The sequence below is a fragment of the Hippichthys cyanospilos genome, chromosome 15 (assembly GCF_059441005.1).
Source record: "Hippichthys cyanospilos isolate Australia breed blue-spotted pipefish chromosome 15, RoL_Hcya_1.0, whole genome shotgun sequence".
In the NCBI taxonomy this organism is placed as follows: Eukaryota; Metazoa; Chordata; class Actinopteri; order Syngnathiformes; family Syngnathidae; genus Hippichthys; species Hippichthys cyanospilos.
Window position 1 is genome coordinate 546,038 of NC_142383.1, and position 27,286 is coordinate 573,323.

At 39.7% G+C, this 27,286-nt stretch overlaps 1 protein-coding gene and 1 long non-coding RNA gene across 3 annotated transcripts in view; one reads left to right on the top strand and one right to left on the bottom strand.

The window, feature by feature from the left end:
• Positions 1–7,319: 7,319 nt before the first annotated feature.
• Positions 7,320–27,286, top strand: part of mbd2 (methyl-CpG binding domain protein 2) — a 61,036-nt gene continuing 41,069 nt past the window's right edge. Inside the window, exons 1-2 of one of the 2 annotated variants that reach the window (XM_088434841.1) lie at positions 7,320–7,739; positions 18,343–18,502. In XM_088434841.1, the coding sequence (XP_088290967.1) occupies positions 7,630–7,739; positions 18,343–18,502 (270 nt within the window). In that variant the 5' untranslated portion in view covers positions 7,320–7,629. The remainder of the gene's footprint in view (positions 7,740–18,342; positions 18,503–27,286) is intronic. The other variant, XM_088434840.1, reaches the window with a different exon arrangement.
• Positions 7,438–8,063, bottom strand: LOC148411286 (uncharacterized). The gene is made up of 2 exons (XR_015867938.1): positions 7,810–8,063; positions 7,438–7,670 (listed from the first exon to the last, which is right to left on the bottom strand). It is a non-coding gene; the product is annotated as an uncharacterized LOC148411286 (long non-coding RNA).

Genomic DNA, 27,286 nt, shown 5'->3' on the forward strand with positions numbered 1-27,286 from the left:
AGGAGAGAAAGCCTCTCCATGAGAATAACGCAGGTGTTGCAAGTGACTGATGCGGTGGAGGCGCACAAAGCCATGCCTACCTTAGTACAGCCGAGCGAATACTTATGCTAGAAGAGCTGCACGAGAACGAGGATGAACGGAGCTAGGAGCTGTTCAGAGAATCGGCGAATCACTAGATATCGAAGAATGAAAACAGTCCTCAAAAATTAAGAAAAAACACCGAACACAGGTCCAACGGGTGGTGGTATAATCGAACAAGAAAAATATCGTTCGTCTCTCCAGCCAAGGCTAAAAACAGCGACAGCAGCAAAATGCCCCCAAAGAAGGTGAGTTTACCATGTTTGTTGCAGTATTGTGCAAGTTATCTGAACACTGTGAATTTAAGGATACTTTAAATGTCACTTTAAGAGACAGACTTGTGTGTGGATTAAGAAATGAAGCAGCACAGAAAAAAATTGCTCACAGAAAGCGACTTGACTCTGGAAAGAGCAATTCATATAAGCGCAATGATGGAGATGGTTTCAAAAGATGCTGAGTAACTGCACGCTACAGGCAGAGTATATAAACTAAAATGAATGGACAAATTCCTTGTTTCCAATGCAGCAAAGTTGGGGCACCTTGTAAAGACTGTTAGTGTAAAGAGATTACCTGCAATAACTGTGATAAAAAAAAAAGGCCACATGTAGCGGGCATGCAGAAATAAGGATCAAAGACAAAGACTCAAAGATCAGACATTAAAGTGACAAAGAAGGCTTTTGGGCCAAACCTAAGGTGGAAGGACATTATGTTAAAATGCCGATAGACACGGGATCAAGAGCATCACTGCTATCGTACAACATTCAAACAAAAATAATGAAATGCCTTCCACCGTCTTTACGGCATACACTGGACACGAGTGCCCATGAAAGGGATGACAGATGTGACTGTTCTGTACAATGGCCAGACTGCCAAGCTCCAGTTTAGGTCACCAAGAAAAACTGTCCGGCCATAATTAGGCGTGTGTGGCTGAAGACAATCCAACTTGATTGGGAAGCAGTAGGGAAGCTCAGTTACAGTCTATATTGGAAAAGCACAAAGAGTTTGTCATGATGAGTTAGGGAGCATGAAAGGAGCTGCGTCTCAAACTGGGAAGTAAGCCTATATTCAATGAGGCCACGCTGGTGCCATATGCATTATGCCTAAAGTGGAAACCAATTTGGAGTTGCTGGTCAAAAATTTGAGTTTTGGAACCTGTAACAACCAGAGGAGGGGCCACACCCATAGTCCCTGTACTGAAGAAAAATGGAGGGATTTGGACTTGTGGAGACTTTAAGGCAGTGGTTCTTAACCTTGTTGGAGGCACCAAACCCCACCAGTTTCATATGCTCATTCACCGAACGCTTCTTTAGTAAAAAATAAAATGTGATTTTTTTACTGGTGCACGAAATGAATTGTGCATTAATATGACTGTTATGTCCCAGTCTAGGGGCCTAGGACACAACATGGGTAATGGGCCCCGCCTTCCCCAACTCCCAAGCAGCCAGCTGACGAACCAGAGGTTTGGAAAACAAAAGATATATTTATTTATAAGACAAAAGGGTTACTGAAAGATAGGAGCAATTAACTCAGGGTGAACCAAGGCCAAAACAACAAACAAAACAATCTGTCTTTGCAATAACCAAACTAACCTAACAAACAAAACAACCAAAAGACAATAGGCTTACCTCCCTAGCTCCAAAAACAGGAGGAAAGAAAAATGCACAACAAAAACGGCGGTTCACCCCTACTGCTCGGTTTTCCACAAAGTATCAGTACAAGTGCATGGCTGGTTGGGAGCGAAGGAGGATGAGAAAGTTGTCTGCCATCTCGGCTCAATATATAGCAGGTGTGCGACCTGCCAATCAGCAGCAGCCAATCGTGGGCCTTCCTGGAGCCGACCAATCCTTGAACTGCTGGGGCACATAAAAAAAAGATGCCAGGAAACACAGGGGAAAAAGAAACAAAGCAGGCCGGTACCGGAGAGTAAGACCCCTGAGCAAACCCACCCGTAACAATGACCTTGTTCAAATCATCGCCGTGGGTAAAAGTACCAGTTCCCCGCCGCCATGTCGTGAGTCCGTAATTGCCGGCCGCAGGAGCTTATTTGCCTGGATCGGCGCTCGGGAGATAACGGGCTAATTCTGGTGTGTGGTCCCGACTGAGAAGGAGGTCTCACTCTGCTGCTTATCCAGCGCTCTCAAAGCGGACCGGTAGGGAGTCTCCCTCAGACACATACACAGCCCTCTTTAAGCGGGCTGATAGGGAGGTCTCACTCTGCTGCATAAACCAGCGACCTAAAAGCGGACCGGTAGGAAATCTCAGAGCAGGACGCTTTCACTGACTGTGCCCACTAACTGCAGATTAGACTGAGGACTGCTAAATCCTTTTCTACAAGCTGAGCAGTATCCCCTCTCACTGATTGATGACTTATTTGCTGGCCTGATTGGGGGGCATGCGATCTAAAGCAAGCTTCCCTACAATTGCATGTAGAAGAACAGTCACGTTACATGCTGACGATAAACACACATCAAGGACTTTTCAGATACCGCAGACTGCCATTTGACATCACATCGACTCTATTCCAGCAAACAATGGACCAAATCCTGAGTGGATTACCAACAGTGCAATGCTACCTGGACAATATTCTGTGAACAGGAGCAAATGATGACGAGCATCTGCACAACTTGGATGCGGCTTTTCAGAGACTGAAAGAGTATGGACTCAGAAGCAGAAAGGTCAAATGTGCGTTTTTTTCTGTCATCTGTGGAATATTTGAGTCACGTGATCGATGCAAAGGGACTGTACACGGTACCATCGAAAATGACAGCCATGATGAATGCACCCCCATCACTAAATATCAGATAGTTGAAGTCTTTCTCTGGAACATTGAATTATTATGGACGTTTCATACCAAATTTGCCGTCACTACTGAAACACTTGCACAACCTGCTCTGCATAAGAGTGAATGGCAGCCTGTCAAGAGACTTTTCAGATTGCGAACTATGCAATAACAGCTTCGGAGGTTCTGACATGTTAATTCATCACTTCTGTCACTTAGCTAGCCTGTGCCTCTCCCTGTGGTGTGGGGACAGTAATATATATCAGGTATTGCCAAACGGTGAGGAAAAGCCGATTGCTTTTGCTTCAAGGATACTGAACAAGGTAGAAGGTAACTATGCTCAACTGGAACGGGACGTGCTAAGCATTGTGTTTGGGATCAGGAAGTTTCACCAATGCTTGTATGGAAGGAAGTTCACACTTTTCATTGACCACCGACCTCTCAAGACCATCCTCGGACCATACAATGGAATACCATTTCTCGCTGCCTCACAACGCCTGAGATGGCCTTTGATGTTGTCAGGACATTCATATGACATCAGGTATCTTAAGCTCTTTGCAATGCAGATGGGTTGTCGAGTTTGCTGCTCCTGTCATGAAGCCAAATTCCACTGTAGACATTTTCTAATTAACTGAGGTGGTAAAATCACCAATTTCAGCTGTACAAGTGAAGAAGGGAACAAGAAATGACCCTGTGTTGCCTGCAGTCATGGACTTGATCATTAAGGGACACCCTGTGGGTGATGATTCGAACTTGAAGCCCTTTCTGGGTGGGAGGAGATATTTGTTCAGGCCGGTTGTTTGCTATGGAGTAGGAGAGTCATTATTCCCATGTCACTATGAATAAAAGTGTTACAGCAACTTCATGCAGGGCACAGTGGAGTAGTCAGAGTGAAGAAAATAGCGATAAGCTACATTTGGTTGCCAAACATTGACAAACAGATTGAGGAAATAGCTAAAAAATGTTCATTATGTCACAACAGAACAATCCAACACGTCCTCCTCTTCACCCCTGGGAGTTCCCACAGGAGCCACGGCAACGTGTGAAAATTGACTTCGCAGGTCTGGTGGAGGACGGAATGGTTCTTGTCGCTATTGATGCACACACCAAGTAGCCTGAAGTGGCTATCGTGAAGTCAACAACTACACACAAGACCATTGAGGAACTAGGAGCAATGTTCAATCATTTTTGGATCGCCTGCACAGTTGGTCTGACAATGGATGGGTTTCAGAGGAAATGGATGCTTTGCTACAAGCAAATGGGAGTGCAATACATTAAATCAGTTCCATACCATCCTGCAACACATGTCCTTGCAGAAAGGTTCATACAGACCATGAAACATGCGTTAAAAGCCTCACAAAGTCAAGGAACATTACATAAGAGGCTGTACAAATTCCTGTTAAACTATCGTAACACTCCACAAGCAACCACAAAGACATCTCCTGCCAGTCTGATGTTCCAAGAGAGATCTGCGCACTATATTTGATCTTCTGAAACCTTCACCAGTAAAAGACACTGTGCAAAACCAACAAGAGAAACAAGTTACTGTATTACATCGAAGAAAAGGCCAAGGGAAGAGTTTTCCCAGGTGAATCTGTGCTTGTCAGGAATTACAGAGGTGAACTGAAGTGGAACCTTGCAACCATAATTACACAAACTGGACCAGTCTCCCCACCATTCAAACCACTGATAACATCTGGAGAAGACACATAGATCGACCCCTGCATCCAACATCAGCACCTATGGAACATTTCTGGACTATCCTAAGGATGCAATGTTCCATTGATAGGTGTCTGGAAAAGAGACTGATTCATCTTGTTTTGCATCAGCACCAGATGCAAACTCCCCAGTAGAGAGCACAGAGGCTGATCTTCCTGCACATCGCCGATACCCCATAAGAGTGGCAGCCCCCTTTTGAGTTATTAGTTGGAATAGTACTGACCCAAGTTCACGGGGCAGAATAATCCCTATGGGTACAGTCAAGGTTTGAGGTAGTCTACCCTCATTTCTCAATTAGAATTAAAATTAGTAAATATGGTTAACTGAATGTGTGTAGGACATCTATTGTAAGAGGGGAGGAAATGTGATGTATTTTGAGCTGTAATGCTACCCGTAGTTTGTCATGCAATTCATGATGGGTAACCCCGGCTTCGTGTTGCATTGTACAGCCTTTTGTTACGATTACGTGCTATGCTAATAAAGAGTTAACACGACGCCCTAGTCCAGAGTACCATTGTTATATTAAGTAACAAGAAGAGTGAAAGATATAACAGTGTACTATGTTTTTCACAAGCCCCGAAGGGATTAACATTATCCAACATTTTCTGCTCAGTCATGGTGTGCCAGTGTAGTAAAATTTGTATCCATTGCATCCTGAGTTGAAATGTGGTTGTTGGACTGCCGATTATGGTTAGTCGAATAAATAATAAAATGTTTCCTACCAGAGGAGATGTTGCTTTCTGGTGCAATGAATCAATCTGTAAATATTTTAGATGTTATACTGCACAGGTGTAAAATTTAAGGCCCAGAGACCAGATCCGACCCACAGCTCATTTTACGTGGCACGCGAAATGCTGGTTTGACTTCAAGTTTCTGGCTAAAATACAGACCTTGCAAAACCAACAATTTTATGCTCGCTGTCTTTTGAACAGTTTTTATCAACTAGGTAAGTGTGTGACAAACACACTTAAAATTTATTCCGGCCACAGAAACAATAACTACAATGTAGTATGTGTTAAAAATTTGTTTGACGCCCCTGCTTTAGATTCTACAAAAAATTATGAATAATTGAAGAGGGGACATACTTTTGCTTTAGCCATTATTTCGGTAAACAGTCTGATAATGTCAAGTCCAGTGTTTCATGTGATTCACTGCTTTCCGCTTCTTCCATTCATCAACTCAGTAGTTGCAAGTCGTAGTATTTTGTGTGTGGATTACTTAAAATTTGATTGGTGGGATGTAAAATGTCCTCCAATTTTTGAATCTTGTGATGAATTAAAGGCATGCTACTTTTAAATCAGCATTCTAACTGCAAATATACACTACTACTATTTTGTGTAATTCAAAAATCGCATCACAACAACAGGATTTGTATTACAACAACGGGCCATGCTTGGAGGACCCTATATAACCCAAGATCTCCAGTAAAATGAGTCCAATCTCAATCTGTTTTTTTGTGTTCAAATTAAAGTCCTCTGAAATCCCAATACGTCGACGTCAATGTGCTAAAGGAACATAAGAGTTTGAGCTTAAAGTAGTTTATTAGATGTTGCTACATTCTGTGTATGAGAGTGTGAGACTGTAAAGTGAACAAAACAGAATGTGTGGTGCAAGGGAGTGTAAGAATGGAATGTTTCAGAGCAAACGGTGCTAGTTGCAGGGAGGATGCGGGGACGAGATAACCCAGAGGCACCTGGTGGGAAACAACTGTGAGGAAAACTACAACCAGGAGGAGTAAGCAAGCGATTCTGCAGGGGAAGAAAGACCAATGAGCGCAAGCTAAAGTTAACTGTAGTATACACATAGCCAATAAAATAATGCCAGGATGCCTTTGTTGCTGTGCCATTTGCATATTGTGTAGTATAACTCATTACTGGGCAACTCGGATGGAGAGTATGTCTGTTGGTGGCAACAGAGGCGTACAGGGCTGTATTGAGAGGGACCCGAGACCCAGGTGCTTGTATTAGATCTGTGTGCTAGGAATAAATCCACTCGTGTGTGAAAATGCCGGCTTCCTGATACCTTTCTATTGCAGAATGAGCGCGCAAATTGTTGGATGAGTGGCAGTTGGGTAAGGTCACAAATTGGAGTCAGATTACTAACTTGAGTTCATGTTGATTTAGAAATAAATTCCAACAGTGCCTAAAAAACAAACCAAAACCACTAAAAATAATTCTTGATAACTATCACACCAGTGCTGGGGGAAACTACACTGCCTCAGTTGTCCCCCAACCAGTTCCCATCCAAATCTGATGCTGCTCCCCTGAAAAAACAATTTTTGACTCTCATTATGCTTCTTATAAAAGTCATAAAAAAAATAGGTCTCATAAATACCATTGTCATTTAAAATTAAAAAAAAATAAATTAATAATAATGATTTAGGTATCATAATACCACATCAGTCCTGGAAGGCAATACATTACCCCAGTTGTCCCCCAAAACAGGGTCCCATTCAAATTTGATGTTGCCTGGCAAAATCGATGTCCCCTGAATACACCATCATTCACTGTCTTTAGATCTCATTTAAAAATCCTTAAAAAAAAAAAAAAAAAAAGATGACAGTGGAGGACACTACGCCAGCCCAGATGTCTAAAAGGTGTAAAAGAGTGATAGACTAATGCGACTAGCAAATTCCGCCAGGACTCTCGTTCCAATAGGCAATGCGTTGGGAGGGCTGTATCGCTTTCGCACAAGTTATTCGTCTGTCCGAATAGCAGATCTCCGATAGAGCCATCGCGCAGAACTGACGTCACAGTCTCACAGTTTGTTGTTAGCCCTGATCGGACTTCGACGGACGTTGAATTATCTCGTGGGTTATTCTAGAGGATAGGGCGTTTCTTTGGCAGCAGCAGCGGCAGCAGTTTACGCGGCGAACTTTTATTTCACGTAACACTAAGCAAGCGGCCAGGGTGGTGGCAGGGCGAGCCGACTCGAACGTAATATCTGTGACGTCGACGCTCGCTCAGCCAAGTTCGTCTCCACACTTCGACTTGAGGGCAGAGGCCACTGTGGACTTGAACGGATCGGAAGCCCGGGATCGATACGCGTGTCTGATGGAGAAAAGGAGGTCGGACTGTCCGGCTCTTCCACCAGGCTGGAAGAAAGAAGAGGTGATCAGGAAGTCCGGTTTGAGCGCCGGGAAAAGCGACGTCTATTATTATAGGTACACTGTCCTTATTTTAAAAACACCATTTACTGCTATTATATTCCATGGTTTCATGTTAAACATTTACCTTAATCCTAGCCCTAACCCATTCAGCGGTGTAAAAAATATTCCTTTGCCGCTTACTTGCAAGTCAAAGCAAAAACAACTGACCATTTTGTACGTAAAGTAAATCCAAAAAAATGCAGATCATTTTTCATAGAAAGTCAAATAACAAGAACGTCACTGATAAACTCTTTACAATAAAATACACAAAATCTGTCGGAAACGACGATTGCGGTTCCTTCCTGTTGCTTAAACTGAGGTCACTGTCTCATACGTCGGTGCTCCGTCATTTCCTTATTCTGTAATACAAAGTGCATCATAAACTGCGTTTTGGCTTTACTTTCAGTTTGGTTTCTATTATGACTCATCAGTTCTAGTCAGGAAACCAGCCAGCAGGTGGACTTACTGGAAGAGCAGTGACACTTATGCAGTCATCAGATGCTTTCTCACATTTCCATAACTTAGTATAAAGATTTCCTCAAGGGCTATTTTTTAATTGAGGAACAAATGTAGGTCAAGAAAAAAAGGCACAATGATATCAAGCAATATTTTAATCCCACGACAACGAGATCTTGAGTTAAAAACAAGAAAATGTGACTTGCAAGATCAAAACAAACATGGTGGACTAAATTGTAAAAAATGTGAGCAAGTGGTCAAATTTTGCTGAATAAAAGAGTAAATTGATGATGATTAATATTTTAAATTCTAAAAAGTAGGGGTGAGAGTCTTTGACTGTCACGTTATGATTCAAATTTTGGGGACTCTAAGATGATTTGATTCAATCAAAAATTATTTATGTGTACAGAAGTGATAAGAATCATCATACAACGTTGCAAAACAATTAAAAAAGGAACATTTCTTTTTACTTAACATTTACTAAGTCTTGATTTGCAAGGAACATGCCTTCTTTTCCTCCCCATAATAACATGTTAACTACCGCTACTCTTTGAAGCCAGATCACTGTATTTTCTGCACTATAAAGCACACTGAATTATAAGGCGCACCTTCAATGAATGCCCCCCTAATTAAACTGTACATAAGGCACGCCGGATTATAAAGCGCATGGAATCAAAACTACAGTGGTGGCTGGGGCTGCATTTGCATTCTGTTTTGTGTCCAAATGTCAACTCAGTGATCAGATAAATCACTCAAACTTTATTAATGGAATATAAGCATTCTTACAGTGCTGTTCATTCCAAAAATAAATAAACAGCAGTTTTATTTTTTTTTCCAGAATCAAAGCTACCGCGGTGGCTGGGGCTGCATTTGCATTCTGTTATGTATCCACTAGGTGGAGGTGTGCTCAAGGGAATGTCTACTCAATGATCAGATAAGTCAGCACCTGGTCAGCAAATATGATTCATATATATGGTGCACTGGATTATAAGGTGCACCTTTGACTTTAAAAAAAAAAAAAAAGGCTTTTAGATGTGCCTTATAGTGCGGAAAATACAGTATACAACTGTCATGTTATAACATAAGATTAAACACAAAATTAAAAATGTAGAACAAGATATTTTGTCATTTACAAGAAAATTGCATTACCAAAATACTATGTTAAAAAAAAAAATGTTGGCCAAATGAAAAATATTAATATTTCTCAGTACATTTAAGACAAGATAAAAATAAACTTGTTCAAGTTAGAGGCTAAATTATATGAGCAAAGCATGAAACGTGCGCCAGTTTGTTCATCTCGGAGCATACCAGGAGAATTATCAGTCACAATTGTAACATATTATTGATTGATATATTTATTTTGATTGATTTTTGTTTTATGTATGTATGTGAGTCAGCATGGGACGATGTCAAAATCTGACATTATGATAACCTTTAAAATATCACAGTATGGAAATTACAACTCTAAAATAACTAATTTTAAAATCTTTCTTGGTAAATAAACATTTTTCTAGATTAGATAAACAGTTTTATTTTTAGTATAATTACACAGCAATATTTTAAAAAATGACTTTCGAAATTCACTATGGAGTGATAGTAGTTTATTTCAAATCAATCATTCAATCATGTGTGTTAATTTATAGGACATATAATGTGAATTTTATCATTTCATGTGAATGAGAGTCTATTTCCTCCTTAATAACTGTGTTGTGTCAGTATCGCTATGTCTCCTGCTCTTTTTCGAAAGCCAAAAACGTCAAAGAGTATGAGTCACATTAAGAGCATGCCCTCCGCTGCAGTCTGAAATAGCCTTGTGTGAAACAATGTTGAGCAAAACCCCTACAAAAAACAAGTTGTGTCCAGTGGACGCACGTTGATTTGAAATTATGCGTCCCATGGCAAAATTCAAGCACTGAACAAGTTACTTGTGTGCCCACTGGTTGAAACCTGGCGATCTACTTAAAATTTAGTTTCTGTTCTCCTAACTTAAGCTGCAAGCGCTATCCATTTTCATCAATCTCAGGGGGCAGCCATTTTGCCACTTGCTCTAACTGCTCTTGACTGAAAATGGCATCTCAGTTGCCCTGGGCTCAAAATAACAATTTAGTCAGATGACTAAGCTTTGAATAGTTCATTTTTAGTTCATTTTTAATATAAAATTACTTAATTATTATTAATAAAATACAGTGTTAGACTAGTGAAACCAGGAATGCCTTTTCATCTTGCTCCCGTTTTTAAAGTATGTTTTGAGAGAAACACAGTGGTTCGTTGGCCAGCGTGTTTACCTCATCGCTCATTGCTTCATTGTCCAACACTTGGCTCAGGCCTTTACATGTGAAGTTTGCATGTTCTCTTGCTTGTGTTTCTCCCTTCCTTTCTACATTCCAAATAAACACGTTAGGTTGATTGAAGACTGAAAATTGTCATTAGGAACAAGAATGTCTATGAGCTCACCTGATTTTCGGTTCTTCATCATTGCTCATAGATGCTACTGGACCAATGATCTTGATGGAATAATTGTATATATGTGTATATTTTATCATATAAAAACACTTTGCTCGCACACCCCTTAACCTACTCACTCACACACACACAAACACACAAATATACACATGCACACACACTCACGCTACAGACATAAACAACTCCTTAAATGGTATTATTTTGAAAATTGTAACCGCCTTCTTTGTAATCTTTGGAATAAAACAAGGAGGAGAGCCCCAGAGCACCGGAAGACCCTGGTGCTCTCCCTCTTTTGCAAAAGATTGTGTTTGACTCAAGAGTTTTGGCTTTTCTCCAGTCTGTCATTATTGATAACTCTGACATAACATGGTCCTTCGAGCCGGATCCCAACATATTTGCGTCCGTGGGGGGGCCGCTGATAGCGACTGAAGACTGTGCGCACAGCCAGACTGGGTCTGTAGAAGAAGTCCACTTTCCCGTGGCCAGTTGCGTCAGCGTCCTCCCTGAGATTGTTGATTGACGGAATCCATAACCAGCAACAGAAATTGAGACGGAGAGAAGACATGAACTGTGAGTATAGTCTTATCTTGTTGGCATGCTTGGCGAAGTAAAAGGGAGGTTGAAAGCCCTGCCTGTGGCCCAAAAAACAAATAGGGAGGTTGAAAGCCCTGCCCGAGGCCCAAACGACGAAACAGAAAGTGGAGCAAAAGGCTTGCACTACTGATACCTAGAATAAGAAAAGCTAGAAGTTCTAGAAGATTAAGACAAGAAAAGGTTCCAGTCCTGTGCGTCTTAATGTGTAAAAGGGAGGTTGAAAGTCCTGCCCGAGGCCCAAATAAAAAAATAAATAGTGGAGCAAAAGGCTTGCGCTGTTGATACCTAGAATAAGAAGACCTAGAAGTTCTAGCAGATTAAGACAAGAAAAGGTTTCAGTCCTGTGCGTCTTAATAAGTAATACCTAGAATAAGAACACCTAGAAGTTCTAGAAGATTAAGACAAGAAAAGGTTTCAGTCCTGTGCGTCTTAATAAGTAATACCTAGAATAAGAACACCTAGAAGTTCTAGAAGATTAAGACAAGAAAAGGTTTCAGTCCTGTGCGTCTTAATAAGTAATACCTAGAATAAGAACACCTAGAAGTTCTAGTAGATTAAGACAAGAAAAGGTTTCAGTCCTGTGCGTCTTAATAAGTAATACCTAGAATAAGAACACCTAGAAGTTCTAGAAGATTAAGACAAGAAAAGGTTCCAGTCCTGTGCGTCTTAATGGCCTCATAATATTCAGGCATGACTGTTGTGTTACAAATAGGAATTGTGGTAGAGGAAAAGAAGGTTGTATGAGAGAGGAAAGTGGTTGAAAAATAAAAAAAGAGAAAAAAGAAAGTAGACAATGATCTGACTGCAGCCACGGCCCTGTCAGCAACTAATGTAGCCAGACAGGAAACCCAAATTAACAGAGGAAAGCAGACACCAACAATTAGTACCTGAGTTTACCACCAAATTCTTAAACCCAGACACCTGAGGTTTTCAGAGGCAGAGTTGACAACCAGGCAAGACCGTGGCCACGGCAGCAAGACCCTTTTCGGGACTGGGTCTCAGCTCCACATCTGAGTACTGAGGGTTGACATGAAGCCAAAGAAGTGATGCCATTTGAAATGGTGTGTGCAAAAAATGGGTCTTGTACGTGCTTAATAAAATACGCATATACGTTGTAAACTGCCTGTTGTGTGATGTGGATCTGCGTGTGTATCTGTCAGTTTGCTGGTGTGTAACTATTGGTGTGTTACATGTTCGTATGTTAGATTGTTAGAAATAAACAATGATATTGGTTGAAATTTGGCTAAAAGACATTGTTAGATCATGATTTATCTAGTCTGCATGGTTAAAAGTCAAAATGACAAATTTGAGATGTTTCAAACCTGAGGTTTGTGGGCAGAAACTGGTCCATTCACAGGGTTAATTCTCAGCACACAGGTGAAATGAGGAAAATGGAAAAATGTATTATGGGATCAGTTGAGACTAAATTATGAATTAGGATGTTTTCGAATGCTAGATTAAATGGCAATGAATAATTAGTGGTTGAAACACAAATAAAATACACAAAGTTGATGTGTTATATGTGAGGCTATGCCAGGGGTGGATGGCCAGATGATGTTGAATTAATTGTAATGTTGTGTTTTCATAGCTTAATAACATGTAGGCATGTTGTCGTACGATAGCCAGCTTGGGTGACTGTGGTATGAAAATGAGAAGTGATTGTGAGTGTAAGCCTGTGAAGCTTGCGCTGTTGAAATTTTCACACAGTTTGCTGCATGTGTTGCTGTTATTGTTGTTGCCCTAGTTGTGAGAATTGTCGTTATTGCTAAAGTTGATTTTGTTTTTGTTGCTGTTGTTGTTCTTCAAAGTGGAAAATATTTTAAATTAGAAAATTGATAGAGACCACTGAATTTGTTAGAACAAAGCCGAAGAAAAAAATTTCAAATAGCAAAATCGATAAAAGAGAAAAAGTTGGATAAGGAAATAGCAGCAGCCATTAAATGACCTGTAGAGAAAATAAATCAGCCAAGTAGACACCAAAACAAAGCTGCTTGCAAGGATTGCAGATAACGGGACAAAGCAGGGGCGCGGAGAGCAGGGGTGGCAATCAGAGGCCTCTGCCTCCCTTTTTACCGCAACTGCGACTTATTTTGTAATTTAGCCTCCACTTTCTGAAAACAGGAATGTGACCCTTCTCTGCCAACCACACCTGTATAAAGAATTTCATAGATACGTGATAGGGAGTTGTATTTCATGATCCAAGTAACAACTTTTACATGTTAAGACAAAAGGAGGCAGAAAGGGCAGAATTAGTTTTTTATACTGGCCCTGCTCAAAAAACGAGTAAATGAAAGTGGGGGAAAGTCTGGCACCTTACAAAATATGAATCTATAAGGTAGAAGATTGATGCCTTGTAGTGTAATAATTAGTATGATTAGATTAGCAAAATAGTATTACTGTAGTATTACAGTAAAATAGATTCAACTGTGCAAAAGGAGGATGAACCAGTTGATATGTTAATTGTTTCATATAGTATAGTTTGCAAGAGTTTTTTTTTTTACAAATCGCATTATGGTAGATAATGGATAAACAGGCTGAACATATTGACAGCAGCTGAAAAGAATTGCAAGGCTAAATGGAATTATACTACAAACAAAACGTAGACATGATGTGAACCTAGTCACTCAAAAGTTCAGATAAGTGCACTATTTAGCTGAGAGTGGCGTAGTAAAATAGAGTAGTAGAAGTAAGTAAAAATGTAGAGAAGAAAACGGACATTCTGGTGTGATTAAAGAAGAAGTAGATCAGCGGTTGTTCTTGTTGTATCTAACTAGATAAAATTATACAATCTAATTAGAGTTATTAGATGCACAGGCAGTAGAAACTTACAGGAGATAACTTTAAAAATAGTTAGAGAAAGTTATATATTCTCACCTGTGATTCAGGTGCATGTAGAAAATTAATATTAAACAACAGTTAGAAATATATACAGATATATATATATATATATATATATATATATATATATATATATATATATATATATATATATAAGAAATGAAAATGAAATGATGAAATAATAATAATGAAAATAATCCACAATAGACATAATAACGGTCAGAAAAAAATGGTAAATATACACCGTATGAGAAAACGCTAAACGTGGCAGTTGGTTCAGTAAAGGTGAAATAAAAAAAAAAGAAGATAATAATTGCATGTCACACTGGGAGACAAGGAGACAGACCCCCGCTCCCGATGACTAATATGAGCATGAGGAGGTGAAACTATGACCAAAAACAATCCAACAATTAACGAATTTATGAATGCTATTGTATTAATTGACTGATTTTGTGGTACATACAAACACATTGCACAATTTAAGAGCAACATTGAAAGAAGCAAAAGAAATAAAAGGAACATTATTGTAATTCTTGTATTTGCCTTTGTTTTGACAAAACAGAGAGATTCCCATGTGTCCTGAATAAATGAGACAAACACAAATTTAGGTCTCATGGCTGCCGAGGAGAAAGGCCTGGGAATCCAACAAACTTTAGCAAAAACATTGTAGACAGACTGGAAACCAAGGCCATATTTAACAAAACATTGAAGATGTACAAAAGAGAATGTACTCAAGATACCAAAACAGTGTCAGTGCAGCAAAATGCAGACACATGACTTAGAAGATGTACAAAGGCAACATCTTGCCACAAGACGAAAATATTGCTAATCCTGACTTTGGCTTAATGATGATATTTGGACATTAGTATAAAGGGAATATAGTCCATGGTCAAAAGCTAAACTGGTAATTGATCATTCACAAAGGAAAAAGCAACAAAAAAGCTAAATTATTGGCATTTACCAACAGTGGAGTGACAGAAGGTTGTGGGTTCAATCACTGACCCGGCAACTATGTCAAAGTGTCCTTGAGCAAGACACTGAACTCTAATTTGCTCCCAGTGGAACTGATGGTGCCCTGCGTGGCCGCAGCTTCCATTGGGGTATGAATTTGTGTGAATGGGTGAAGGTGAGTCTTTGTAGGGCGCTTTGTACACCATACGGTGTGGAGGGCGCTATATAAATTCACTCTATTCACCATAAATCATTTGGATCCTAAAACAAAGATATTTTCTGCAGTTGATTTAAGAAATGCGTTCTTTTTAATAAAAACCCACAAGACATACATGGACGATAATTTTGAAAATGACCTGTGTTGTGAGAAAGACACATTCATTTCAAGTTCATTTAAGGCAGCGGTGTCAAACTCATTTTTACCGAGGGCCACGTTGCAGTTACAGTTTCTGTCACACTTTGAACTAGTTTGGAAATCAAAGAGTGGGTGAGGGTAAAAAGCGCTTGCTTTTTCCCCCCAAACAATTTTAAAAGCTGAAGACAACTTACAAATGTGGTATTTTGACCGGAACCTTGAATTGGAATGGGCATTTCGCGGGCCGAGTGAAATGATGTGGCGGGCCGGATCTGGCCCCCGGGCCTTGTGTTTGACACCTATGCTTAAGACATGCACTAGAAAGGAAATAACTTGTTTTTAAATGTCAATTGTTGAAAATTCATATAATACATTTGACAAATAAAAATAGATATGGCAAACCCATCCTCCAGAAAGGTTTGTCACCTTTCAACAGGAGGGATGGTATAAGATAATGGAACAACACTTTTTATGGGGTTTTATTTTTTTTAGAGCTTTTGTTGAGCATGCATGAGACAAAATGAATTTTGCTTAGTACTCAATGATGTGTTTTAAAATTTGTCAAATGGTTCCAGGTAAATACTCAGCTATTGTGACGAAAGCATTGTATAAACTTCATAAATGTATATGTATGTATGTATGGCATATACAAAGCATTTCAACAGATAAAGAAACACAATTTATGATTGGTTGTATCACCCACACAGTGCAGTATGTTGGAAAGAACAAATGGCACTGTAAAGAAAGCACGACCACGATAGGGAGGTCATGTTAGGTTGCCTTGATCCGGTCAAACTGCGCGTGACCAAGAATAGTCAAAAGAACCAGACAATTTTGTCTATTTGAGATTTCATATGGAAAACCAACCATATAATTTATTGTAAATTACCCAAACATGAGAGATAGACATCTGTTGTTACATGAGGAACATATTTCAAATTTAATCACTTGCCAGGTGAGTCTCTGCCCTTGCAGAAGGGCCAACCTCCCATCAGAGATGGTTACTGGGACCTAATCGAAGGTATCAAATGCAAGTGCCGGTCCAGTCCACTGTGGGAAGGTCCATTTCAACGGTTGACAACCCTAGCTCCTGTGAGGATCGCTGAACGACCATCTTGGGTCAACTCGTCACACTGCAAAGGCAGGTACCATTGACAAACAGCTCACCTTGGTTGAGGGGCGGAGTCTGACAACAAAGAGGATAAGGCATATGGAGCCTATCAGTCCCATCGAAATGGGGAGCAGTTCGTTCCCGAGAAGAGCCCTAGCCACTATGGGAGCTGTGAAGTCGCAGGGCCTGACCATCCAGCAAGAAGTGACCATGAACCTCCGGGCCCCCACCTGTAGAGACAAATGGGTGACACGCAATCCAAAACAAAGGTTGGCTGTCTTCCTTGGGCCACTGAGGGGGTATGAGACCCAGCTTGCAAGTACGCACACACATACACCAAACGCCTGACCAAGTGCAAAACAAGGACACTGCTGCAAATAAGGAGGCGATGTGCTGATAACCTCTCTCCCTCCCTCGAAAGATAGAAAGATGGTTGCGTCCTGGCTCAAAAAAGAGATCAGACACTTGAAATATAAAACAAAGAACATGCAACATCACATTGAGTGCAAGCCAGAAGCAATATTATGTACAATGTGGTTGTGCTTGGTGTTCATGACTTTTCATCTTATGCGGCTCCTGCCTGACGAGGAGGAAGATGGGAGGGATGTCATTCGAGGACCACGACTTGTGTCAAATGGACACCATGACATGAGTCATGATGATGATGTATAGTTCCTTGTTTAATACTTGTTGTGGATGTTTTATGCATTGCAATGGTACATAATCATACCTAAATTCAATTCGGTGACCGTCGGAGACTGTGACCAGACCAGACCAGCTCACACCAACACACGTTGTTCATGAAAGGTTGAGATTCTTTTCCTTGGATTATATCTGATGAATGGATGGCTATGTTATTGATAATTATGTGCAACTCCTAGAGTTGTTTAATATTAATATTGAGTTCATTGATAGGAGAGTCCAACGATAAAAACATGACCTTACTGAACGATGGTAAACATTAATGGTGAAAGGCTATATATTGTATTAAGGGGGCTTAATGATGAAGGATGTATTTTTATTCAATAAACAGGAGGGAAATGATGGAATAATTGTATATATATGTATATGTTATATAAAAACACTTTGCTCGCACACCTCTTAACCTACTCACTCACACACACACGAACACACAAATATACACATGCACACACACTCACGCTACAGACATAAACAACTCCTTAAATGGTATTATTTTGAAACTTGTAACCGCCTTCTTTGTAATCTTTGGAATAAAACAAGGAGAGCCCCAGAGCACCGGAAGACCCTGGTGCTCTCCCTTTTTTGCAAAAGATCGTGTTTGACTCAGAGTTTTGGCTTTTCTCCAGTCTCTCATTATTGATAACTCTGACAGATCTCTTTACACAGGGTTCCCACAAAAATCTCACATCAGAGCTGAGTTAAAAGATCTCCAAAATGATATCTTTGTTTAGTTTGATTTTTAACCCAGCAAAGTTAAGTATTTTCAGTCTTTCTGATTGCTATGGCATTTAAGGGTGACCTATAAAATTGTGATAACAAGGTGGGAAAAGTCATGGTCATGGTTGAGGATTAAGATTTTTGGTCAGCCTTTTCAGAATTTGGCATTTACATGGGCATCCCTGGTCTCTTATTCCAAAGGGCAGGAATTTATTCAGAATAGCAAAAAAAAAAAAAAACCTTGCTAGGTCTGTATTTATGAAAGATACAGTAACAGCTTTCTAAATTTATTTCAGTGACACTACTGATCAAAGACTATTCCTAATCTAGACCTTTTCTTTGCTTGGAACAATTTATAGGCAATGTTTTATGTTTGGTTTATAGGAATTCTGCTTACATGCCTCTGAAATACCATTTGTCTTTCCCTTTAGTCCTACAGGAAAGAAGTTCAGGAGTAAACCCCAGTTGTCCCGTTACCTTGGAAACAAAGTGGATTTGGCATGTTTTGACTTCCGGATGGGGAAGATGATGCCTGGCAAACTGCAGAAAAACAAACAGAAACTCCGACATGACCAACTCAGCCTGGCAAAGGTAATCCAGATTAATGTTGTCCATTTCTGTGGTCTTGTCTGTAACTGTGTGTCAACCTGATTAGCACATTAGCACTGGGTTAGAGTTTAACTAAACCAATACATGATCAAATTCTCTGATCATGCTGTCTTTTAATCAGTTCATTTAAAAAAAAAAAACAACAACAACATTAAAAATGCAAGCCGTGTTGGATATTTTTTTTCAACTTGTGTGACACACACCTGCTGAAGAAAAATACATCTTAAAGTGCCGAGGTGCGGCTTGATCCAAGAGCAGCTAGTTTTTTTTCAACTTGAGTGGTATGCTTCTGCTGGAGAAAAATAAATCTTGAAGTGCCGAGGTGCTGCTTGATCCAAGAGCAGTTAGTGATCAAAGCTGTGCTGAGGGTCTGTGTCCCACGGCTCTTATGAGGTTTTCACTGATTGTGAAATTAATATTTAAGCTAAATTTAAATTTGAGTACTTTGTTGGTTTTCTAAATGTAATTTTAAATATTAAGGTTATGGTGCTCTAATCCTATAGGGTTGCGTCACCGCGGCGCTGCGTAGTGCTATCGCAGCGACACCGCACACCCCTGCCCACTGCATGCGTCTCCCCTCCAGTGTGCCCCGTCACTGAATCCCTGGAAGATCATACTATGCTTGCGCAGGAAATACCAACTCGCAAGATTAAAAAGAAAAAAAAAAATTGGGAACTTCCGGAAACAAGCCATGCTCTATTTGTGGAACTTTTGTGTTGATAACGCTTCATTGCATGCTTCTTTGTAATGAAGCAACATTGCATTTACAATGGACGAGTACCTACAATATTGTTTTAACTTTTAAGTGAATTGGGAGAATCATGACTCAAACAGTAATATATATTTGTAATTTATCTTTGTAGTGTAATCAATTGAATATGGGTTGAGAAGGATTTTCAAATTGTTGTATTTTGTTTTTATTTACATTTTACACATTTTCCCAACTTCAACCGAATGCGGAATGTACATTATATGAAATAGTTCTTGATTTAATTTGACAGTTGACTGAATAATCCCGACACAGTAAAATGATTACAAAGCCAATGACAGTTTTGTCTTCAAACTACAGTTGTCCAATATACCAGTACAAGAAAAGTACTGATACACAGTACTTAGTGCCCCTCCCCCCGCCATCTTCCATGCAGATTTAGAAGTTCTGCACAGATAATCAAAAAATAGGCTAAGTGTGCATGTTTCATTCTTTTTATGAGTGACTCTTGTATATTACAGTATGTACAGGATTTATTATATTCGTTCAATCCAATCTGACTATTGAATCCAATGTTCTGGATGTGTGCTGTGACAGCTGCAAGCAGCACGGAATGGCAACATTTCTCCTTCACACCTTGCTGGTGTACAATTCTATCGCTGGTAGAGTTGTGCAGTGCTGTCAGAGTGTTCTGGCAGGTTAAGTCCAGGTTGTTAAAGATTATCCAGCACTGTTGACATCTTAGGCATCATTCTCTACGTCGGATGAGTCGAATGAGCATGCTCCATGCAGGATTCCACTTACTGGTGTTTTAGGTTTTTCCTGCGTTATTGTTTCAGTATCAATATCAAGGGAATTAGGTAGTGTTGAACTTACAATTTAGTTTTTTTTAACATTTCTAATCAGTCTGCCCTTCTTTCTATCTGAACATCAATAGCCCAATTTTCACCAGACTTGGCCATAACTTTGATAACCATGTGCCCAACTGATGTGGCATGTAAGTCTATTTTGTTACCATATACCCTCACCATTTAACTGGTCTCAAAAAATGGGCATCTGGCCCCTAAGGTGGTTTTCTTAAATCACTTCAGAACATTTGAAGTGTATGTTAAATAGTAGACATTGTGTCATAGAGTATGTTTTAGTTGTAAACAGACTGTACCCCCAAATAAACAACACACAACTCTCAATCCAGTTTAAATTGGATTTAATATGCTTGCTGTATGCTTGTCTGAAGGTAAAATGAAATGTCCTTGTCATTTCCATGTTTAGCAACTTTTTCAAAAGAACTGAGGTTTGTGCATCATTTTGATGAAAACCTAACACTCTCGAACTACTAATTACAGTATTTTCCGCACTATAAGCCTGATTTTTTTTTTTAAAAGCTGACAGTGTGCGTTATAATCCGGTGCGCCATATATATATATATCAAATATATATCAAATCATGTGCTGACTGCATAAACTAATGTATGCCTAAAAAGTGCACCGACCTGGTGCACTTTTTCGACCTTACCAGAGGGTATTAAAGCCTTACCAGAGGGTATTAAAGCCGCCACGGCCCGGTGCGATTAATTAACTTGATTTGCAGGCCCAACACGATTTTTTTTTTTTTTTTTTTGGGGGGGGGGGGGGGGGGGGGGGACTTAAGAGTGTGTGTCCCCACACTCATGTTTGTCCTTTAAATTTGTTTTGTTGATTCCTAACTTCTTTGTGCTCCATATCGTAACAGCGGGTCAGAAAATATATAGGGGTGTAAATCTTTTACCAAGAAAACGATCTGATTCAAATCTTGATTCACAGGCTACGATCCGATTCAGGAACGATTCATTAAGACAAGTAAACAGTAAGGTAATAAGGTTAGTCAGGCAACCGATTTGCGGCCATAAATCCGGGCCATCAGATTGCTCTTAGTGTATTTTAACCGATTCAAGGCTCCATCGACCGATGCACTCGGATCTCATACGTTATAGATCGATAACTGATTCAAATCGGTTTATCTTTACACCACTAAAAATATATAATGCACGCCGAGGTAAAAATGAAAAAGCAGCGCCAGCCTTCACCCGCGCTTGGCTCTAAACTCTTACCGATGCATGTTTGTCGTTTAAATTTCCCTGTCTTTCGTTTATTCCTAACTTCTTTGTGCGCCATATCGTAACAGCAGGTCAAAAATATATAATGCATGCCGAGGGGAAAATCGAAAGTATTGCGGTGCAGCGTTCACAGGTGCATGGCTTGAGCTATTCTGCGCTCTGCGGCTTCTGGTTAGTAGTTAAATAGCAATTACCAATAACACATTCTCTGTTTTATCTGATTTTTTTAACAACAAATATTTCTTATTATAATATCCATACAACGCTTATATTGTATGAATAAAGTTTATGATCTATTAATAAAGTTTGATGACTTTACTGATTGTTTTTAATACATTCCCTTTAGTAGAGCACCGTCTAGTGGCTGCATAACACAATTCTATCTAATGGATGCATAATGCAATCCCAGCCAGTACTATGGTCTCAACTCTATGTGCGCCTTATAATCCGGTGTGCCTTATATATGGCATTTTTTAGAAACTCGGCCATTCATTGATAGTGCGCCTTATAATCCGGTGTGCCTTATAGTGCGGATAAATATGGTATACTGATGACAATTACTGTACACATGGTAAACTGTTAGTTGAATTTAAATAGCCCATAAAGTATACCAAGCTAAACATTGTCCTGGAATTGATAGTTTTACCCCAAAAGATTCCTCTCCTCCAATGACTATTGTCTTATTTAACTTGCTTGAGATGTTATTAGGGCCCGAGCCGCTACCGCTGCGAGAGCCCTCTTGTTTTTCTCCGGATTATTATTATTAGGGCCCGAGCAGCTACCGCTGCGAGAGCCCTCTTGTTTTTCTCCGGATTATTAGGGCCCGAGCAGCTACCGCTGCGAGAGCCCTCTTGTTTTTCTCCGGATTATTATTAGGGCCCGAGCAGCTACCGCTGCGAGAGCCCTTTTGTTTTTCTCCAGATTATTAGGGCCCAAGCAGCTACCGCTGCGAGAGCCCTCTTGTTTTTCTCCAGATTATTATTCTTATTATTAGGGCCCGAGCAGCTACCGCTGCGAGAGCCCTCTTGTTTTTCTCCGGATTTCTCCGGATTATTATTATTATTATTATTATTATTATTATTATTATTATTAAGGCCCGAGCAGCTACCGCTGCGAGAGCCCTCTTGTTTTTCTCCAGATTATTATTAGGGCCCGAGCAGCTACCGCTGCGAGAGCCCTCTTGTTTTTCACCGGATTATTATTATTATTATTATTATTAGGGCCCGAGCAGCTACCGCTGCGAGAGCCCTCTTGTTTTTCTCCAGATTATTATTAGGGCCCGAGCAGCTACCGCTGCGAGAGCCCTCTTGTTTTTCTCCAGATTATTATTATTATTATTATTATTTACTGTGCAGCGCTTTTCCATTTTTGAGGGCCTAAACATGCACGAAAAGTCACCAAAATTTGCACATTTGTCGGGCCCGGTGAAAAATTGGATATTTTTGTGTTTCCCAAAACAATGCAAAAAAAATGGCTCTGCAGCGCCACCTAAGGTCGAAAAAGTGCACCTGGTCCCGGCCCGTTTGACCTAGAGCTACGAAAATTTTTAGCCATATGTAGGACCTAGAGACCTACAAAAAAGTCAGCGCGAGCCATGTGCTCAGATGTACAGAAAAAGAGTTATGAATTTTTGAATGTGCATTTTTGGCCCATTTTTGCACGTTTGCAGGTCCCAAACTGCTCCTTGTTTCTCCCAAACGCTTTACTCAATCGCCTTCAAATTTGCTGTGGTCCATATTCACACATAGGGGCACAAGTGGGCTAAATTTGGTGCAGATCCGCTGACATATATGATAGGGGCGTGGCTTCAAATTATGTGTTCAATTTTTCCTTCGCCAAGAGTGACAAAAACCTTAATAACTTTGATGTACTAGCTTAAAAAAATCTAAAACTTCATAGACACATGGAAACTTATGTCTTTAACACTTTTTAAAAAAGTTTTTTTAAATACCTACTAGCGCCGCCTAGTGGTTGATTAAAATGTCATTTTTTACACTTTCATGTATTGTGCTCAGTCTGTTTGAGTAAAACAAATGAAAATTGGTCAGAATATCATTAAGACATGGAATATTAAGGTTTTAAAATTTTACGACTTTTCGATAATGGGCGTAGTCTGCACGCCACCTCAAAGTCAGATGACTCGCCAAAACGAAAAATGTGGCTGTAATTGGCCCCAAAATGGCCTTATGAGTGGAAAATAGCCTCTCACTCCCGGCCCGTTTGACCTAGAGCTCCAAAAATTTGTAGCCTTATGTAGGACCTCGAGCCCTACAAAAAAGTCAGCGCGAGCCCTATGCTCAGATGTACAGAAAGAGAGTTATGAATTTTTGAATGTGCACCTTTAGCCCGTTTTTGCTCATTTGCAGGTCCCGAACTGCTCCTTTTTTCTCCCAAACGCTTGACCCGATCGACTTCAAATTTGCTGTGATGTTTTATCTGACTGTCAGGCACAATTGTTCAAATTTTTGTGACGATCCGCCATCAAATATGTTGGGGGCGGGGCTTTATATTATGCCTTTGATGATTACTTTGCCACATGTGAAACAAACCTTTATAACTCAGCTTTACAAGCTTAGAAAAATCTGAAACTTCACAGACACATGGAGACTTAAGCCCTTAACACAAGTGTTTAAAAAAATATTCAATTGCTTATAAGGCCATCTAGTGGCAAACAAAAATGTCAGTCTGATGTCTCGCCAAAACGAACAAAGTTGCTGTGTTTGGTCCCAGATGGTCTTATCTTTTCTAAACTTCATATATTTGATGGGTTTCCAATGCGGAATACACCTAACAACGTATTTTTTGTTATAGTGCGAGCGCCACCTAGTGGCAGCCAAAAATAGAGCATTTTTTAAACGTTTTTATGTGTTTAGCTGAGCCCTTTGATGTAATATCGCTGAAATTAGGTCTGAAAAGCCTCTAGACAGCCCTGCTGACCTCCACCAAATTTTACGAAGTTTCGATAATGGGCGTGGCCTCTACGACCATTTTCATTCCGAAGCTTTATCTGTCCAGTAAAAGTTGCTCTAATTTGACCCAGATGATCTGATCTTCTCACAATTTCACACATTGGATGAAAATATTCTCCTGAACATATCGACAAAAATATATTCCAGTTTAAAGCTAGCGCCACCTAGTGGCTGCAAAAAATGTCATTAGTCGAAAGATTACAGTCAATCCTGTTTGGTTTGACCTACAGCTATGAAACTTTGTAGGCAAATGAAGAACTGCAAGACCTACAAAAAAGTCAATAGAAGTGATGTGCTAGGATGTACAGAAAAATTGTTAAGAATTTTTTTAATGTGCAGTTTTGTCCCATTCTTAGACATTAGCTGGTCTCAAACTAGTGCCTTTTTCTCTTAAACGATTCACCCCATTACCTTCAACTTTGGCATGAATCATTATCCAACTGAGGGGCACACATAGTCCAAATATCGTGAAGATCTCTTGACAGAAAAGATGGGGGCGGAGCTTCAAATTATGTTTAATACTTCCTTCGCCAAGAGTGACAAAAATGTTAATAACTCAGCTATGACAGCTTCAAACCATCTGAAACTTTCCTGGGACTTTAAAAGTCATGCAATAATACAGCTATGTGATAAACTTTCAAATCATTTACAGCGCCACCCAGTGGCGGACAAAAATCTCATTTTTTATACTTTTATGTACTGTGAAATGCCTGTTTGACTAAATGAACTAAAAAATGGTCAGAAAAGCTATGACACATTGGAACATTAAGGTTCTCAACTTTTATGACTTTTTATTAAAGGGCGTGGCCTCTACTACAACTCAAAATCTGATGTCTCGCGAAAACGGTAAAAGTTGCTGTATTTGGACCTAGACGATCTGATATTTTTAAAACTTCATATATGGGATGGGTGTCCAATGTGAAACACACCTACAAGCCTATTTTTTATCATAGTACGAGCGCCACCTAGTGGCAGCAAAAACTATAGCAAATCCTTAACGTTTTTATGTACTCTGCTGAGCCCCTTGAAGTGATATCCCTTAAATGTTTTCTGAAAAGCCAGTGGCCATGCCTTATGCCCTCCACAAATCAGTATGATGTTTCCACAGTGGGTGTGGCCTATACAGCATTGAAAGCTACAAAACTGTAACAATCAAAGCTGCAGTAACTCCACCCACATTGTCCCACCTTGTCTAAATTTTACATATTTGGTAAGAGTCCTGCACTGAAGTCATCTACAACTACTATTTCATCGTTCATAGTCCTTGTTCATACCCCGACCTGTTCATACCCCAACGTGCACAGGTCTGCGAGGGCCCTTTATAGCTGCTTGCAGCTCTAGTTAGGGCCCGAGCAGCTACCGCTGCGAGAGCCCTCTTGTTTTTCTCCAGATTATTATTCTTATTATTATTGTGTGAAGGTGGAACCTTCACACATATGTTATTGTGCTCGGCCATTTTCTTTATTATTGTGTGAAGGTGGAACCTTCACACATATGTTATTGTGTTCGGCCATTTTCTTTATTATTATTATTATTGTGTGAAGGTGGAACCTTCACACATATGTTATTGTGTTCGGCCATTTTCTTTATTATTATTATTATTATTATTATTCTACTTCTGCCTGTTTTTCGACGGGTTTCAGCTCATTCCCAGTTTATCCGATTCACACCGTTCCAATTTCACATTATTCCAGTAAAGCGCCCGAAGGGCGTTTCCATTTTTGGAATTCCAAGTATTCACAGTTTTCCCAGAATTCCCGGTTTTCCACCCCAAAAAGTCCCATTGACTAACATTGGGTCATATTTTGTTTCATTATTACAGCTCTCCCTTTTCATATTTTCAATATTTAACTTATTCATCTCGTTATAGGGATCCTTCCTATCATTCCAGTAATTAATACATTCCAATATTTTCCCATAATTCCATATTTTTCATCCTTCAAATATTCATAATTCATTTCCAATGGGAGGGCTTCCCATTCATTCCCAATGGGAGATTAAACATTTCACATTTTGAGCTTTCCTATTTCATATTCATAACATTTAACTCATACATTTCGCCTGTTGGCTCATTCCCACTATTGTAACAATTAATAATTTTCAATATTTTCCCATAATTACATATTTTTCATGTATAACAACTCATAATTCATTCCCAGTGGCGGACTTAACATTTTTTATTTAAAGCTTCTCCACTTCACACTCACATTAATCAGTTAATACATTCCCCAATTTGAATACTACTCATATTCACACCTTCCAATAATTCATAACTATTTTCATATTTTTACCCATAATTCCTCATTCCCATTTTCCTCATCCAAAACTTTGTAACCTTCTATCTTGGCCATTCCTGCTCCGATTCCCACCGTTCCAACTTTAATGGATTCCCCCAATTCCCACCATTTCATTTGTGTATCCCCTTTCCTCTTCCCATGATTCAAAAATTACCCACAATTCCACTTTATCAGTTTTTCCCCTCTATCTTTTCCATTCTTTATCCGATTCTGACCATTCCAACTTTAATCAATTCCCCCAATGCCCGCCACTCCATTTTTACCCACAATTCAAAAATTACCCATAATTCCACTTTTTCAGTTTTTCCCTTCTATCTTTGCCATTCTTCATCCGATTCTGACCGTTCCAACTTTCATCAATTCCCCCGATGCCCGCCACTCCATTTTTACCCACAATTCAAAAATTACCCATAATTCCACTTTTTCAGTTTTTCCCTTCTATCTTTGCCATTCTTCATCCAATTGCGACCGTTCCAACTTGAATCAATTCCCCCAATTCCCGCCATTACATGGTGGTATCTATTTTCTTCTTACCTGAATTAAAAAATTACCCACAATTCCACTTTTTCAGTTTTTCCCTTCTATCTTTTCCATTCTTCATCCGATTGTGACCGTTCCAACATTAATCAATTCCCCTGATGCCCGCCACTCCATTTTTACCCACAATTCAAAAATTACCCATAATTCCACTTTTTC